Source organism: Ambystoma mexicanum, chromosome 4q (assembly GCF_040938575.1).
Source record: "Ambystoma mexicanum isolate Mex_15411 chromosome 4q, UKY_AmexF1_1, whole genome shotgun sequence".
NCBI classification, from domain to species: Eukaryota; Metazoa; Chordata; class Amphibia; order Caudata; family Ambystomatidae; genus Ambystoma; species Ambystoma mexicanum.
Window position 1 is genome coordinate 1,272,701,708 of NC_090928.1, and position 16,430 is coordinate 1,272,718,137.

The 16,430-nt window shown below is 45.5% G+C and overlaps 1 protein-coding gene across 2 annotated transcripts in view; it reads right to left on the bottom strand.

Annotated features, from left to right (window-relative positions):
* LOC138468364 (phosphofurin acidic cluster sorting protein 2-like) overlaps window positions 1-16,430 on the bottom strand; it is a 1,643,699-nt gene that overhangs the window by 29,601 nt on the left and 1,597,668 nt on the right. For both annotated transcript variants that reach the window (XM_069608896.1, XM_069608897.1), the window contains one exon: window positions 7,807-7,920. In XM_069608896.1, the coding sequence (XP_069464997.1) occupies window positions 7,807-7,920 (114 nt within the window). The remainder of the gene's footprint in view (window positions 1-7,806; window positions 7,921-16,430) is intronic.

Sequence of the window (16,430 nt, forward strand, 5' to 3'; positions counted from 1 at the left end):
TTATTTGGCTGTGTTCGTTCTTAGTAGAGGGGCTCCCAGGCCCTCTGTATCACTACTTTCATATCATAGGAGCCAATTGTCTGTGATCGCTGATTCTTCAGACATTCCTGGAGTGGTCTCGGGTGAAGTCAAGCACTCAGCACAATGGCATGGGGACTAGGAGTGATGACCTCTGTCATGCAGAAGGATATGCAATTTCCTTCAGTATAAATCATTTGTCCTATAGAGCACAGTCTTTCCTTCGAAGGATACCATTTCTCTTCATAATCAAGACGGTTACATTGGTTTTGATTTGACTACGTTCACTTGCACACCAAACCTGTTTAGAGTGACACAAGTCATGTTGAAATCTTGCTGAGCTTGTTCTGCCACCACTACCATGCACTTTGAGAAGACCCTATGAGCAGAGTTCAGGCTACATGAAAGGACTATGTACTGCTGGTGACTCCCTATTTACTAACTCCCAATGAAAGTTGCTGGTTTCATCCAATTTGGGTGGTGAATTAAGTAGACTCAGTGGAGGGAGCTGCAGAGGGAGAAGGGCAGAAAATAAAAAAAAGGATGAATGGAAACTTACCTCGTTGCACACTGTGAAGTGAACTGTCTGAGGCGTGCTGCTGGGCTCTTAGGATGGGCCATGGTCACCGTCCTACTGGCTGGGCCCAGGCTGGCGAGATACAGAGTGGGCCTCGCTGGAGGCGGAACTGCCTGCTGCTGCTGACAACGCACGCGAACGCATGTGGAACAGAAGCACCGGTTACAAGCAGCAGCAGCAGCTTCTGGTGCTATCGACCTGTTCATAAGCCCTCCCCTCTAGGACTAACAACTAACAGGAGACCTGGGGGTAGGACTTATTCGGACAAGCGTGGAAAGGGCTCCTCCAGCAGGCTGCCAGGTGCAGAGAGGCACAGTATTGGGCCCACTTCTTTTCTCTTCCCCAGTCAGGGGCGGTACAGAGGGGTGAGAGAGGCTCAGCCCTGAACCTTTTTTCCCAGTAGGTGCCTTGGCACTGGAGCAACCACCTACTCAACACCCCTGATATGACTACCAGTTATGCGTATACCATTTGAGGGGGTAGGGATTGACACTGTCAATGCCCCCTATCCTCCTACATCCTCTGGCAGCTGGGTTATCCTGGTGGTTGACTATGCAACAATATATCCTGAGGCCATCACAGTCAGGACCACTGCCACGTCAGTTACTAAAGCATTGTTGGGCATCTTTCCCAGGTTGGCTTCCATAAAAAAGTTGTGTTTGACAGAGGCACTAACTTTATGTCTAAATAAATAAGGGGCCATGTGGAAGGAGTGTGGGGTGTATTACAAGTTTTCGTCCGCAAACCATCCACAGACCAATGAACTTAATGAGACATTCAAGAGAACCCTAAAAAGCATATTTGGAGCTCTTGAAGAGCACCAACGATGGAAGTGGCATTTTCTATTACCATGCTTATTGTTCGCCTCCAGGGTGGCTTTAGCCCTTTTGAAGTTATTTTTGGACATCCAGTTAGGGGCCCCTTGGCTCTCGTGTAGGTGGGTGGGAGATCCCCTATACTTCAGCTATCTTGAACGTTGTAGACTATGTTCTGGGACAAAAGAAGATAATGGCTCTCTTGATGGCAGAGGCCAATGACAAGTTGAAAGCTGGCCAAACGCTAGTGAAACACTTATATTACCAGGTGGCTTCTCTTGCTCATTTTCCTCCTGTTCAGGAAATTCTGATCTTGGACCCCATAAGGCTTAGGGCCTTAGAGGCGAAATGTGCAGGACCTTACCGAATTGTTGAAATACTAGGTTCGGTCAACTATTTAGCATGGCATTGTAAAGGCCCAAAAAGCCCAACAAAGTGTTCCATTTAAATAGGTTGAAGGCATTCATCCCACAAGTTGAAATGGGAGCCCTGCTTTTGCTTAAATAGGGAAGGAGTTGTCAGAGCCTCTCCATGGCCTTGTCCAGAGCATCCCTTCTGATGGCTCCATTTAGGGTGATGAATTGTCCCCTCAACCAACTGCAACAGAAAGATGAGGTGCAAACTTTATTTAGGCAGTTCCCCCCTTGTTCACACTTACTTGAAGCCTGACACCTTGAGGTCAGCATGGCATAGACACTGGAGATAGCGTGCCTAACAAAAGTAGGAGTTCCAGAATGTCAGCTAAAGTAAGATAATACATCCAGTCTGGCGTCACTAACATGAAGGATCTTGGGGTGACAGAACCCTCCAATAGTCCATGGGCCAGTCAGTTGATTCTGGTACCAAAAGCAGGCACCTCTGATTTGAGGTTCTTTGTGGAGTATAGGGCCATTAATGCTATCACCAAGACAGATGTTAACCCCCACCCCTCCTTAAACTAATGCGTTAGTGAACAAACTGGGTGCTGCCACATATCTCTGTACTTTTGTTCTCACTTCAGAGTATTGGAAAATATCTCTGAGAGTGACAAGGGGAGACCGCATTTCTCCACACCCAAGGGTCTTTACCAGTTCAGGGTAATGCCCTTTGGGTTAAAGAATGCGCCTGCTACCTTCCAAATGTTGGTTAATCGTGTCCTGAATGGGATACATTAATTCTGCCTGGCCTACCTTGATGACACTGTAGTCTTTAGCCCCACTTTGGAAGAACACGTGAATCACATTGGGATATTATTACAGTCTCTTCCAACAGGCCCACTTGACCATAAAGGCTACCAAATGCCAGAATATACAAGGCTCAAAGACCTACCTTGGGCACAAGGTTGGTTGAGGCAAGATTCTGCCTCTACCCAGCAAAGAACACGTTGTTCAAGACTGGTAGATCCATACAAACCAAACACAGATAAGGGCTATTCTATGCCTCACTGGGTATTACAGGGATTTCATGGCAGACTATGGCACCACAGCTGCCCCTGTGACTGCACTCACCACTCTCAAGAAACCTAACAAGGTTACTTGGACAGGAGGAGTGTGAGAAGGCCTTTCAGGGTTTAAAGTATTTTCTATGCTAGGCCCCTGTTCTCAGTACACTTGCCCACCATAGACCCTCTATTTATTTATTTATTTTATTTATTACATTAGTAAAGTGCACAAAAACCCAATGGTGTTAAGGCACTGAACATATAGGCATGGTTACAGTTACGTACAAGTCCGATATGAACAGGGTGGTCAGTTAGTTAAACATAAATGCTTTGAGTTATTTTTTTCTGAAGATGAGTTCGCCATTCTGAGATGAGGTGGGAGGTAGTTCCAGAGGACGGTGGCTTGGGACTGGAAACTGGAGCCTCCAGCTCTGGTTCTTCTGAACATAAATGTGTGCATGAAGTTAGCATAGGCAGTTCTGGTGGGTCTGGAGGAAGTTGGTTTGATGATACTCTCTGAGAGGAATTGGGGCCAGTGTTATTGATGCAGCGATGGGTCAAGATGAGAATTTTGAAGGAGATACGATCCTTCGCTTGCAGCCAGTGTGCATCCCCGCTAGCATGTGAGACGTGGTCTGATTCTTTTAGAACCAGAACAGCACAGGGGTGTTGTTTTGGACAGTTTGGAGTTTTAGCAGGTTACCTTTGAAGGTACCCGCAAGGAGAGAGTTGCAATTATCCAGCTTGGAGAAGATGGTGGCTCGTGCAATGTTGAGGCAGTTGTCTGCGGAGAGGTAAGGGCGGCAGCCGTTGATGAGTTTGGCGGTGTGTGCTGATGAAGAGGCGATGGAGTTCACATGCTTGGGGCGGGGGAAAGTGGAGTGGAATCCAGTTGGATGCCCAGGGCTTTGACCACTTGGAAGACAGGAATGGAGTTGTTGTCAATGGTGAACTGGGAGTATACGGGGCAGAGGTTGGCTAGGTGTGCTGGGTTGCCGACAAGAAAGGAGCTCAGCTTTGTCATCATTAAAACAAAGCCCATGGGTAGCCAACCAGGAATGGAAAGATTCACAGATGTAGTTGACTTTGGCAGTGTCTTGGTGGTGTATGCCGGAGAAGGGGATGAGGATTTGGGTGTCATCGGCGTAGTTAGTATATCTAATTTGGAGGGAGTCGAGGAGGTCAAAAAGGGGGTTGGTTAAGATTATCGAGAGGGTGGGGGAGATGCATGAGCCTTAGGGAACCCCACAGGTGATGGCATTGAGGGTGGAGTAGTGGTTGCCGGCACAGACACTTGAGGTGCTGGTCGGACAAGAAGCATGAGATCCATTAGCAGGCTTCGGGGGAGAATGGGGCGCGGTGGAGAGGTGGTTGCAGTGTATGGTAGGGTCCATCGTCTAGTTGATTTTCTAGGTCCAGGAAGGTGGACTCAGTGCCAAGACAAGGGCAGAAGCCGGATTGGCGGGGGCTGAGGAGGTGGTGTTTTTCTAGGTGATCTTGGACCTGGATGTAGATTTTCAAGAGGAATGGGCCTGTGGTTGGTGGGGAAGGCAGGGTCTAGGGACGGTTTCTTCAGGAGGGGCTCGGAGGGGCGGGGGGCGATCAAGGCTTCTTTGATGGTGGATGGGATGGAGCAGGAGTCGAATGAGGCACTGATAATGACAGTGATGAGAGGAATCAAGGGGTCAGAGCATTCTTTGATAAGGGGTGCTGGGCATATGGAGGGCTTGAGGCTTTTGAGGAGCAAGCCAGCCTCTAGGGAGGTGACGTGGAGGTATTTGAAGAGGGGGGTGCTACACTGATGTGCAGGTGGGGGGCAGAGGGGCTGAGGCAGAAGGGTTGATGAAGGAGCGTTTGTGCTGAATTTTGGTTTGGAGGAGGGAGATTTTGTCCAGATGGGCTTTCCTGGACACTACTGCACCAGGCATCATCTTTGGAGATGGTGAGGGGTGGGAGCAGGCAGGGTACTCCAGCTCTTGGAGGATTTGGAAGAGTTCGCGAGAGTTGGATTTTGCGTTAGCAATTCTGGATGAATAGGCAGTTGCTTTGGTGAGGTGGATGGCATTTTCATAGGCTTTGGCATTGGCGGAAAATCTGGCCTTACTCTCAGTAGAAGGGCAGGATAGCCAGGCACGTTCGCTAACCAGCTTTTTGGAGCGGAGGGCATAAAGCTCAGGGGTGACCCAGGTGTTGGTGGGAGAGGAGGGCTTGGAAGAGCGTTGTACAGGATGACAGGTTTGTCGATGTCGTTGCCAGCAGTTGTGATGGGGGGTGGGTTTATAAGGGGTAGGATGCGGTCCCTGGTGAAGTTACGGGTGCAGCGGGAATACATGGGGGGGGCAGGGGAGCGGGTGGGGATAGAGAAGTGTATGTGGTGGTGGTCTGGCCAGACAAAGGGAGTGTTGGAGATGATGGAGAGATGACAGTTATGGTCGAGCAGCCAACCCAGGGTGCGACCGCGGTTGTGTTTGGGATTGAGGATCTTTTAAGAAAAGTTGAGGGAGTCCATAGAGGAGGAGAGGGATTTGGCCTCTTTTTCAGATGGGTTCCCATAACCCAGGTTGAAGTCAGTGAGGGACTTGGTATGGGGTTTAAGGTTGTGCAAGAGGAGGTGTGAGAGATTGTCTTCTAAGGTGGAGGTGTGGCCTGGCGGGCGGTAGATCAGGTGAATGTTGATGGTGCTGGTGGCAGACAAGGGGAGCTTAGTGAATAGGGATTGACAGTCGGTGAGGGGGTGTCTAGTGGTTTTGCGGAAGTGGAGTGTGTCTTTGTAGATGAGTGAGACTCCACCATCCTTTTGGGAGACACAGTCTTTGCGAAGGATGGCAAAGTCGGGGGTGAGGCGATGGAGAGGGAGGGGGAGGGGGTTGTGGCATCATGGAGCCAGGTTTCGGTGAGGGCCAGGAGGTCAAGGTTGTGGGAGATAATGAGGTCATGAATGTCAGTGTCATGGGCAATGGCACAGTGTACGTTGATGAGAAAACAGGTGTGAGGGTGGGGATGGTTGTTGGGGGGGCAGGTGGGCGGCCGGTTGGGTGGGTGACGAGGTGAGGTGATGGGCCAGTGGGGAGCTGTGTGCATAGGCGGGTGTTGCGGGAGGCTGGCGTAGGTGGTGGCGCTGCAGGTGGAGTGGTGTAAGGTGTGGTCGGGAAACAAGTGTAGTGCAGCCATCAGTTCAGCGTCTGTGGTGAGAAGAGCGGAGGAGAGAGTAGTAGAGGGATCGAGGTGGTCAGGAAGGGGGTAGAGGTTGGATGAAGGAAGCGCAGTATAGGCAGATGGAGAGTAGGGAGCCAGCCCGCAAGGACTTACCTTGGGCTGTGGGCGGACAGACGGCAGGTGGGAGAGCTGGGGCCGGCCAGGGGCCTGCAGCAGTGAGGGCGGATAAGGTAGGCATAGCAGGAGGCTGGAGGGTAGCCGTTGTGGTCGAGAGGATCAAGGGTGCACTGCACACTTTTAGCGCCAAACACCTGCGGTGCACAACACGGCAGACAGTTTTTAAGGCAAGAGTGGCGTTGAGTGTCAGTGTGTAGGGTGCGTGGCATAAGTCGTAGCAGATCTCAATCGGACAGCGTAACCTGAGGCGTAAAACACTGCAGCCTTAGTCTGTGCAGGATTCGCCACAGAAGACTTAGTGGCCAGGTTTTTAGGCAAGAGCGGCATGGTGCGTAGGGTGCATGGCGAAGTCGTAGTGGACGTCAATTGGGCAGCGTGACCAGCGGCGCACAACACTGCACCCTTAGCCTGCGTGGGCTTTGCCGCAGAGGGCTCGATGTGCAGGTTTTAAGGCAAGAGTGGCATCAAGTGTCGGTGTGTAGGGTGCATGTCGTAGTCGTAGTGGACGCCGATCGGGCAGCATAACCCTGGGGCGCACAACACAGTGCCCTTAGCCTGCGCGTGCTCCGCTACAGAGGGCTCGGCGGGCAGATTTTAAGGCAAGAGCGGTGTCAAGCGTCGGTGCATAGGGTAGTCTTAACAGACATCCTAGCCTGTGGACCTGCAGCGCACGACCCAGTGCTCTTGGCCTTTAATGTACAGACTGATGCCTCTGACACTGGAATAGGAACAGTCCTCTATCAGTTATATGACAAAGGCAGGGAACACATATCTGTTTTATAAGCCATCAGTTTAAGGACAATGGGTTCAGGTGGGTCACAGTGGAAAAGGAGTGTTTTGCCATTGTGCGGGCCCTAAAAGCTGAGACCCTACCTATTTGGACCAACTACACCATACACACTGACCAGAAGCCATTAAAATGGCTGATGAATATGAATGGGTGAGAATCCAAAACTGCTCAGGTGGTCCCCAAAACTTCAAGACCGACTTTGTCACTGAGCACTGGCCAGGTCCCCAACATAGCAATGCTGATGGTCTATTCAGAATGTATAACCGACTGGAACAGGAATCCCATCCAGGTGTAGCTCAGATCCCCCTGTAATGGGGGTTGGGGGTGCAAGTGTTAGTTGTCAGTATCCACCTTTCTTTTTGTGTTGCCGGATGTGGGGGCTGGGTTGTTCTGAACCCAGTCAGCATCCAAGCTAAAGTGCATCTGTTACTGCGCAGATGTGGTGGCCAGAGGCTGTCCATGATTGGACAGCCCCAACCAGTTTGAATGGTGCAGATCTTTACCATTGGTGGGATTGGGGGGTACTCCAGTCCCAATCCTGGATAAAAGGAGAACTCCTGCAGCCATTCAACAGATCATTGCTTGGCCCCTTATTGTGTGCTGCATCTTTGATCCACTGTATTACCTATTAACCCACTTAATAATGTATGGTGACCTTTAACACCCACTATATTCGCTGCACATAGTTTGATACTGTGCATTACATCATGCACACCACACAGTTTGGTGTCCCTTTCCCATTCACTCTCTTCAGCACAGTTTGATACTCTTTGATATCACATAATCACCCTGCAGCGTGGTGTTTTACTCCTTACGCTTCTGCACAGCCTACCCTGCATTACCCCATACTCACCCCGCAGCATGGTGTTCTGGTTTTTGGCAGTACAGATGAGCCGGCTAATTCCTTCAATGATTTGGCTTTTGGACTCCAGCTCCTTCTCTTTTAGCTTCTTACTTAAGAACATCACTGTTCAGAAAAAAAGAAAAGAGCGACACATGTGAGTGGCTTTTGTTTACGAGTAACGTCAGGCTCATCTAGTCTTTGCAAGTGCATGATGGCATACCACAATCTGAATGTTGTACAACCTGATAAAAGGTTGAAAACAGATGATAAACTCTATACAATACCAATGATGAACAGCCAACAGAGTGGCAGTACTAGAATAGGAAGAGGTCAATGTTATTTACCAAACTATTAATTTTGACTAAGTGAGAATGAAATGACAGAGGAAAAGACGTAAACCTGATCACAGTAGTTTTTTGTATATACAGGGAATCCACCTTTGTGAATTATGCCACAGCTGGAGAGGGCAGGGAATTGCCACAGATATTGCCTTGAATCGGACACGGTCTTACCTCAACTCGCGGCCCGCACCTACTCAAATCCATATGGAACCAAGAGCAATATTGTACAGTTCCTCATACAAACCGAAACCTCAAAAAAGATCCTGTCATGAATCGTCACAAAGAGGCTGTGTGTTCAGGACATTAAACACAACATACATATTCATGAGATAAACTTGCATTCATTGGTGCTAGCAACATGTAAAATGACTGTGAAGGTTCATGCTGGACATCATCAAGGTGTGCTTGGTTTGCACCAGAGAGGACTGATGCTGGACGCAATGCAAGACAAGTGCTAAGGAAAAACAGGGAATCCTGCACTCTACAGCGATTCACTGTTTACACAATAAGGCCGAGAGGAGGATACGTTACTAGATCTCATAAGGATGTAACGTAGAACGACAGGGATATCCTGCATATCTGGTACAAGCTCCAGAAGCTATTTCCCAAGGGTAGGGCGGCAGTAGAACATACCATAATCATGTAAACGCTCAGACTTGAATCCATGTTATGGTACGTGTTATTTGTAAAACCTCTGTCATTTTCATCACCTTGTGGCTCTGATGACCTTCCTGTCTGATCCCTGTGCATGAACAGAGGTGGGAAGTCATGCTGTTCATATGAGGGGGATATTGAATGTGGGGCTCAGAAACCTAAGGGGACCATCTCTGCATTCCTTAGCGTGTCATTATTACAGACCTCAAAATGGAGAGCCACTACACAGCTTGTTTCTTTTGTCAGCAAAATGGATGGTAGATGACAGTCTAACATGCTGGACATCCCTCGCAGATTCTTGTTCTCCAGTTAAGATAATATAACTTTCCTCTTTTTATTTAATCAACATAAAGAGAGCCACCTGTGCTCACAAGATCGCCCTCTAAAGATGCAAAGATTTGATTTAGTTCTTAAAGAGAGAGGACGTTTGTTCCGGTGGGTGAAGCCCCATAGAGTGAAAAGTCTGTCCCTCGGGTAATGCAGACATCCATAGAGATGGTGATCAGGAATTGATCACTAGGTCTACGTGAGCGCACTAGTGCACACCTATGGATTCTATAAACTAGAGCAAAAGGCGCTGTCCCAAGTAAAGTCTTGTGCACCAGGCAGAGGGACTTTATGGATGGAAGTGATAAGAAGGCCAGAGAAAAGCACATTATAGTCAGTGAGGGTGAAATTGACCAAAACACTACTATGTGGTTCAGTTTGGTGGAAATAAAAGGGAGAAGGAACCTTTCTTAGTTTACAATATAAACTTTGCTTCAGCTTATAGAAATGTGGGAGGAGGGTCATGGCGGGGTCACCCAAAGGCTTGCATTTCTGATGGGTTAAAGTAGAGAAGACACCTGTTAAGTAACTACCAATTTTACATATGTATACGTAAAGAAGCAATACAGTGAAACTAGGGCAAACGTATCATTAGAAAGCCATGCAAATCTCTAGTACTGGAGCATAAATATGCATTTTGTGCTGGTTTGCTTGGGCAAGGTAAAGCTCACACCAGTCTGGCTCCTATCCAGTGATCCGATACCGTAGATTTCACTGAATCAAATTCCCCCTACTCAGAAATCTTCTAATTCTTTTTTATTCAAATTGGTAAGGTAAGTATGTACATTTTAAAACATAGATGGGGTGGGGTAAGGGGATAGGATAAGGTAATGGGAAGTGTTAGGGAGAATTCTTTCTTTAGGCTGAATTTACTAACCTAGTGAGTCCCCCAGCAGCTTTGCTGGAGTTCTGGAGTATGTTTTTTTTTTCTCCTGCCAAGAGTGAGACTCTTTTTCTCCCACTCTTGGACATGATTTATGGTGTTCCTTTGACTGTTAATGTGTTTTATGGGCTATGGGGTCCTTTACTCCATAGGGTCTCATGTGTTTTTACTATGTGTGTTACACAGCACCCTCCGTGCAGTGACACAGGGGTGTCATAGTGACACCCCACCATAGACTCCATACCCTGGGACTGACTACTGTCTCCCAGGGCATGTAAAGTCACCATTGGCTTTACTAGTCCCAAATTATTAACAGAAACCAGTCCAAACCATCATATTGTGGATGTACTGGGCGGGGCAATTTGATTGCCCCGGGTCTGTTCGTTGAGGGGGCACGTCTCCGTCCCCCCGGATCGAGTTTTGGCTGGTGGCAGTGGATACTACTTTTTATATTCGACCGCGAATATATCCCTATGGCATTTTCCCATTGTTCGAGGCTACCAACTTTAATTATTTAATTCTCATAGCCTCGAACATACCGCTGGTTTATTTAATTAATATTAATTCACCAGTTGGTATTTTTTGCCAGGACTCGATTCTAAAATGGCGTTTGTGTTCTCTTCTGTGACTCCAACCCAAGTCGAGCCCTTTGTTCCACTTTTTGCCGGGCTTCTCCACAGAAGCCTCCAAAAGTGGTGCCACTCTTTCTGGGTACCACAGGGGGTGTGGGAGGGGGTTTAGGCACCCTGGACTGAGTTATCTTGGTAACTCAAGTCGCACTCTTGTGTGATTGGCCCAAGTGGTGAGCCAGCCGGCTCACCACTTAGCATGTTTGATTGACAGCTAGGCTGAGTGAATGGGGGTGTGCTGCATAAAAGCAGGGCTTTGGGGACTGGAACTTCAGAAGTCGCCACAGGACCTGAGAATCCGACAAGGGAGAAGCTGAGCCGACCTACCACGACGACACCACCAGTGGAGCCCTGCGGAACCGACTCACCACTTCCCGACGACAGAGAAGATCTCCCGGTTGGAGAGGCTTCTTCACCTGACTGGTGGGCACAACCAGTTTACCTTCTTCTCTTCGCACCCCAGCCCAGCTTGTGGTCGAATTGCCCGTGCCAAGCACCCCGGCAACCGAATAGCCACTTACCACTGGAGCGCGAACTAAAGGACCGCTCCTTTTACCTGAGAACTCCGCGGCTGGTTTCTTCCCTGGCAGTGCAACGGACTCCTGTCTTCCTCCCCGACGAGATCCTCTCTTCCCCCGGACGAAGCACCGACTTGCATCCGCTGCCAGGAACAACTGCCCCCGCTGGAGTATTCTCACCACTTTTAGGTACTGTGTCCGCCAGGCCTCCCTTTCTAAAGATTGCTACAAGGTAACAATAACCCCTTAACCTTCTGGACTGGGCTGGCCGCCTTGACCCTCTAACTGGTCCCTTTCTTTGGTCCAACTCTTTTTGAACCTTTGCAAGACTCTTGTGCACTGCAACCGTGTGACCTTGGACACCTTTCGTTTTGATCCCCTTAAAGTGGATCCGGCCTACTGAACTCTAAACTCACGGTTTTACTTTGCCTTCCTCTCTTGTTGTGTTCTTGTAAAAGTGTTGGGATCTGTTTCAATTTATTCTCTGCTTTTCCCTCCCTTTTAAAACGAATTATTAGAGTGCCATCTGCGTTAAGCGCTCACCGCTGTCTGAAAATAAGTGGGGCTTTACTTAAGACTTGTCTAATATTCTTCTAAGGGAGTGTATATCTTTTAGTGACCGTGTTTTTGAATTGCTTACTATTAGTGCCTGTGTGTTTTTCTAGATGTGGTTTTAAATAAATAATTATATCTCTTTTACACCAAGCTCTGGTCAGTGTTTACTTGCTCTATTGTGTTCTTTTGACCTATTGTGAATACTCTGTATACTGCCTAACTCTTCTTGAGGGAAGTCTGACTGCTCAGCCACAGCTACCAAGTGAATCTGTGTGGTACAGGCTGCTACCAAGTGGGTTTACTGCCAAACACCTGTAGTCTTAAATCTTTTGCAGTGGTCCCAGAGGGAACTGCACAGGTTTCTGCCTAACAGGAAGCATGGGTGTGGGGAGGTCTCTCCCCGCATATTAAAATAAATTTGAAAAATAAATCGAAGATTTCTCCTTTAGGTGAAGTGGATTCAGTGAAATCACTGACATTCCAGGGACCTATCCCTTAAGGTGTTCCTATTCAGACATTTGGGTTAGCCTCCATCTTATCTGATTCCCTGATCCCAGTCTCCCAGACCATGGTGCTCCACAAACTGGGGACATAGGCTCCTTTGTGGTGGGCATGTCTGGGAGAGTCTGGAACGTCAGGGGGGTGGAAACATTGCACTCAAGGCCCCTCCAGCGTCTGTTAGGCGCAGGGTGACTCCCTGCATGGCAATAGCTCCCCTGACTGATGGGCAGAGGGAGAACTTTACCCAGCTTGTGAGTTCAGTGTGGGTAGAATACAGGTTTCAGGTGTTTTAAAACCAAATAGAGACCTTTAATGGTGCCTATGATTCAATATAAACATGGAATGTAATTAAAAGGTTGCACTTGTTTGTGGTAACAGTAGTCTAGCAACTATCGCATTTGTTTTGTAGATTACCTCCTTCAGACCTTTATAGATTGTAATTGTACTTGGTTATTTATAACACGCTTGCTACCCAGAGGTTTCTAAGCGCGGACCCGGGGATCGAAACTGTGTTGCTGTGCGTCGTCTTGTTTCCAAGGCCAGCACGTTGCCCCTGAGCTATACCCCCAAGATGATTACATACATCTGATACAAGTGGAATGATTGTGTCCTGCAGATGCATGTCGTAATTGAGAGGCGAATTGGGATGGTGGGGAGATTTGTAATGTTCTTTATCCCCTCCAGGCACACTAACCCAAATCGTGGTCACACGGTTCTGCCCATGGCATGGAAAGGTTTAAAGCTATATTTTTTTAAAGCTATATTTTTTTATGAATTAGCTGGGCCAGATTCTAAAAACTATTTTGGTGCAAGTGATGAGATGCACTAGGACTTATCACACAAATAAAGGTTGGGCCCCAATTCCCAAAGTGCACCTGAATACACGTCAGGATGTGCACACTTTCAGATGCCCTGCATAAATAATGAAAGGCCTTTCTGGCCATTTTTTTAAATTTCTTTTTTTTTTATTGTATATGGTAAAAAAACCTTTACAAGTTTAATACAGAATTTGTCACATAATATAAAACAATTTAAAAAATCATACATTAAACAAGTATTTTTCTATAAAATGATATTAAACATATAAAACAATAACTTAGAGCAATTAATGTTACATAATGCTAATTCACATTCTATTTTCTTTTTTTCCCTCTCTTTAAATATCAAATTTCGCAAAATTTCAATTCATTTAGTTTAGAATCAATATTTGTTAGGATCTGTGTTAATCTTATAATAAGTTTAGTACTATTGCCATTCATACATTTTTGCCATAGTGCCTCACGAGACAAAATTATACCAGAATCCAAAAAAATACCGAACCTAGATTGACGTAAGTCTTCAAAAAATGTACAATATATAACTAAATGTTTGAGGGTCTCCAAGAACTTAGCATGATTACAAAATCGACATGATCCAAACATAGACTTTACATCACATTTCCCCCATTGGAGTAACTTTTCATTAGTATGATACAAGTAGAGTTTGAAGCGAAGATATAACCTTCGAGCAACAGAGAATGGAAATTGTATAATGTATTTCAACCTCTCCCCCCACTTTCTTCTATACTGGGCATACTCATTATAAGAACTATATAGCCCTATTCTGTCCGCTTGACAGCACCAGTAATATAAGTGCAATTTGCGTTTGAAGCTTGGTAGTCCCAGTATTAAGTTTTCTTTTAGAATTCCCAATACTGTCATTAAGTCATTCATTTTATCTGCATAATCAGTTATTGATCTCACACTCCCTGTTTCCAGCAGGTTTTTTAAGTCTTCATAAAGAGAATTGCTCGGAGGGTCAAGTATTTTAACATAGTTGTTCAGCAATCGCCAGTTCCTTTTAGCAGATAATGGTAGGAGACCCAATTCATGTCGAACAATGTCATTCGGTACAGCAAGGGCTAGACCAAGTACCCTTTTCCATATTATCCCTTGAACTGTGTCCAGAATGTCATCAACCTCATATAAACACATATCAGTTAGGTAAATAATTATTTGCTCAATTTTTAAGTGATAAAACTGTATGATCGGCAAAAGTGAAAATTCACAATATTTTGCCATGATTATAAGCATTTGTGATATCAAAGGTTTGATTCTGGTTTGTATTTTTTCCCACCACCAGGTTTTAGAAAAGTCATCAGTTAGAGGATAACCCAGGTATTTGATCTCAGATGCTATTTCAATGTGTCTTCCATCAATCGACCAATTTTAGGAGCACTGTTTTTTTTCCCATCAGATAATATAATAATCGATTACTTAGAATGATTTACTCTTAAGTTATGAGAGGCAGCAAAGATGTTAAATGCATTAATCTTATTCTGTAGACCAAAGGTTTTTTTTTCAAGAATTAGGATATCGTCGGCAAAACCAATGTAGTTAATTTTAAGGCATCCTAACTTAATCGGGTAGACAATTTCATTAGCCCAACAATCCTCTACATCACATATATATAAGTTAAATAAGACAGCTGCCAGTGTGCAGCCCTGTTTTAACCCAATTTTAGATGGAATAGGTTCAGTAAGAGCACCCTCCTTATTTAGTCATACTCTATAACTGGTGTGTGAGTGTAATAAGACAATGAGCGCTTCCAAATGACGTGGGAAACCCATCGCTAGCATCTTAGCCCATAATAAATCTCATAATACCGTGTCGAATGCAGAGCTTAGATCTAACGCTGCAATATAGACAGCTCCTAAATGATGGTGTTATGAATTCAATTGAATATGGGATAATAGGGTGGCATTTAAGGAACAGCCCATATGACGTCTGAACCCAGTCTGATAATTTGACAATATGGAATTCTTAGTCATAAATTCCTGAAGTTCTTCGAGAATTAATAGACAGAAAACCTTAGAAGAGGAGTCTGTTAAAGCAATAGGTCTAAAGTTGAGAGGGTCATCTATTGGACCTTTTTTATGGATAGGAATGACAATAGCCGAGCACCATGATTTTGGTATCTCTTGTAAAAAAAAAATGGCATAAAATCTATACTTTAAAATTATTGCCCATAGATCGGTATCAGATCTATAAAGGCATGCAGGAATGCCATCAGGACCAGTACCCCTCGAAGGATTTAGCTTCAGAATAGCCCTGGATATGTCTTCATGTCCCCAAGATGAAGTTGTAGGTATGTCCTTACCCATGTCAGATCTGGGATAGTTTAGGAATTGATTCGGCATATCATATTTTGATCTGATGAAATGAATCCATACGTCAGCTGATATACCATTTTCCATTGGTCCATCATTACAGGCATTCAATGCCCTCAATATTGACCATATTTTCCGTGTATTACTCTTGAGCAAATTATGCATCATATTACGATTGTCTTCTAGGTAGAGTTTTGTTCTTAGATTATTCACCGCAGTTTTATAACTATAGAGAATATTGTTTTTTAAATAATAGTAGTCATGTGGTTCAAGTACCAATTTCGCGAGTTGTCGAATCTTATAGTTCTTATTCTGCTTTAAACGGAAAACTTCAATATTAAAGACATGTAAATGATGTTTTTTGTACGTGATCACATTTTCTTTCCTTAACATCGAAGAAAGATGATATTCAATCCTTTCAGCTAATAATGTATCGACACTACTTGGATCCAGACATAAGTCAGTCACAACCCTGTTCATCACCGGATCAGCTTTCATTCTCATTGTCAGCTGATGGCAGATAGATGGATTCCATCTTACAGCAAGGCCAACACGATCATTTTCAACTAACGTCAATACCTTGTTGGATTCAAAAAACCAACTGTCTATTCTCACTTTCAAGGAGATTGCATGGTGATCACTAAAACCCAACTTTTTTATATTAATTAAGTCATGGGAATTCTGTAAAGACGAGGATTGAAAGAAATGATCAATGTGTGAATACAACCCTCCTCTTGACCATGTGTGAACAGGACCTTTTTCATCAATGGGGACTACCTGAATGTCCCAGTTTTGGAAGAAGTCAACCCATTGTTTACCGTTCTTTATAGTGTGATTAGCATTTAATAAATTCCGCCCCATACACTTGTCATCATACAGAAAGGAGGAATTAAAATCACCGCCAACCACAACACCCAAAGGTGTTTGACGGGCAAATGCATCTTCAAGAATTGCATCAAGTATACTACAAGCTTCAATAAACGTTGTCTTACTCCTATTCCAGTATATGCACATGATTAGAAAGGAATTTTTACATGGTGTACCTGTAGTTAATTCAACAGCTAGTACAAAAGCATC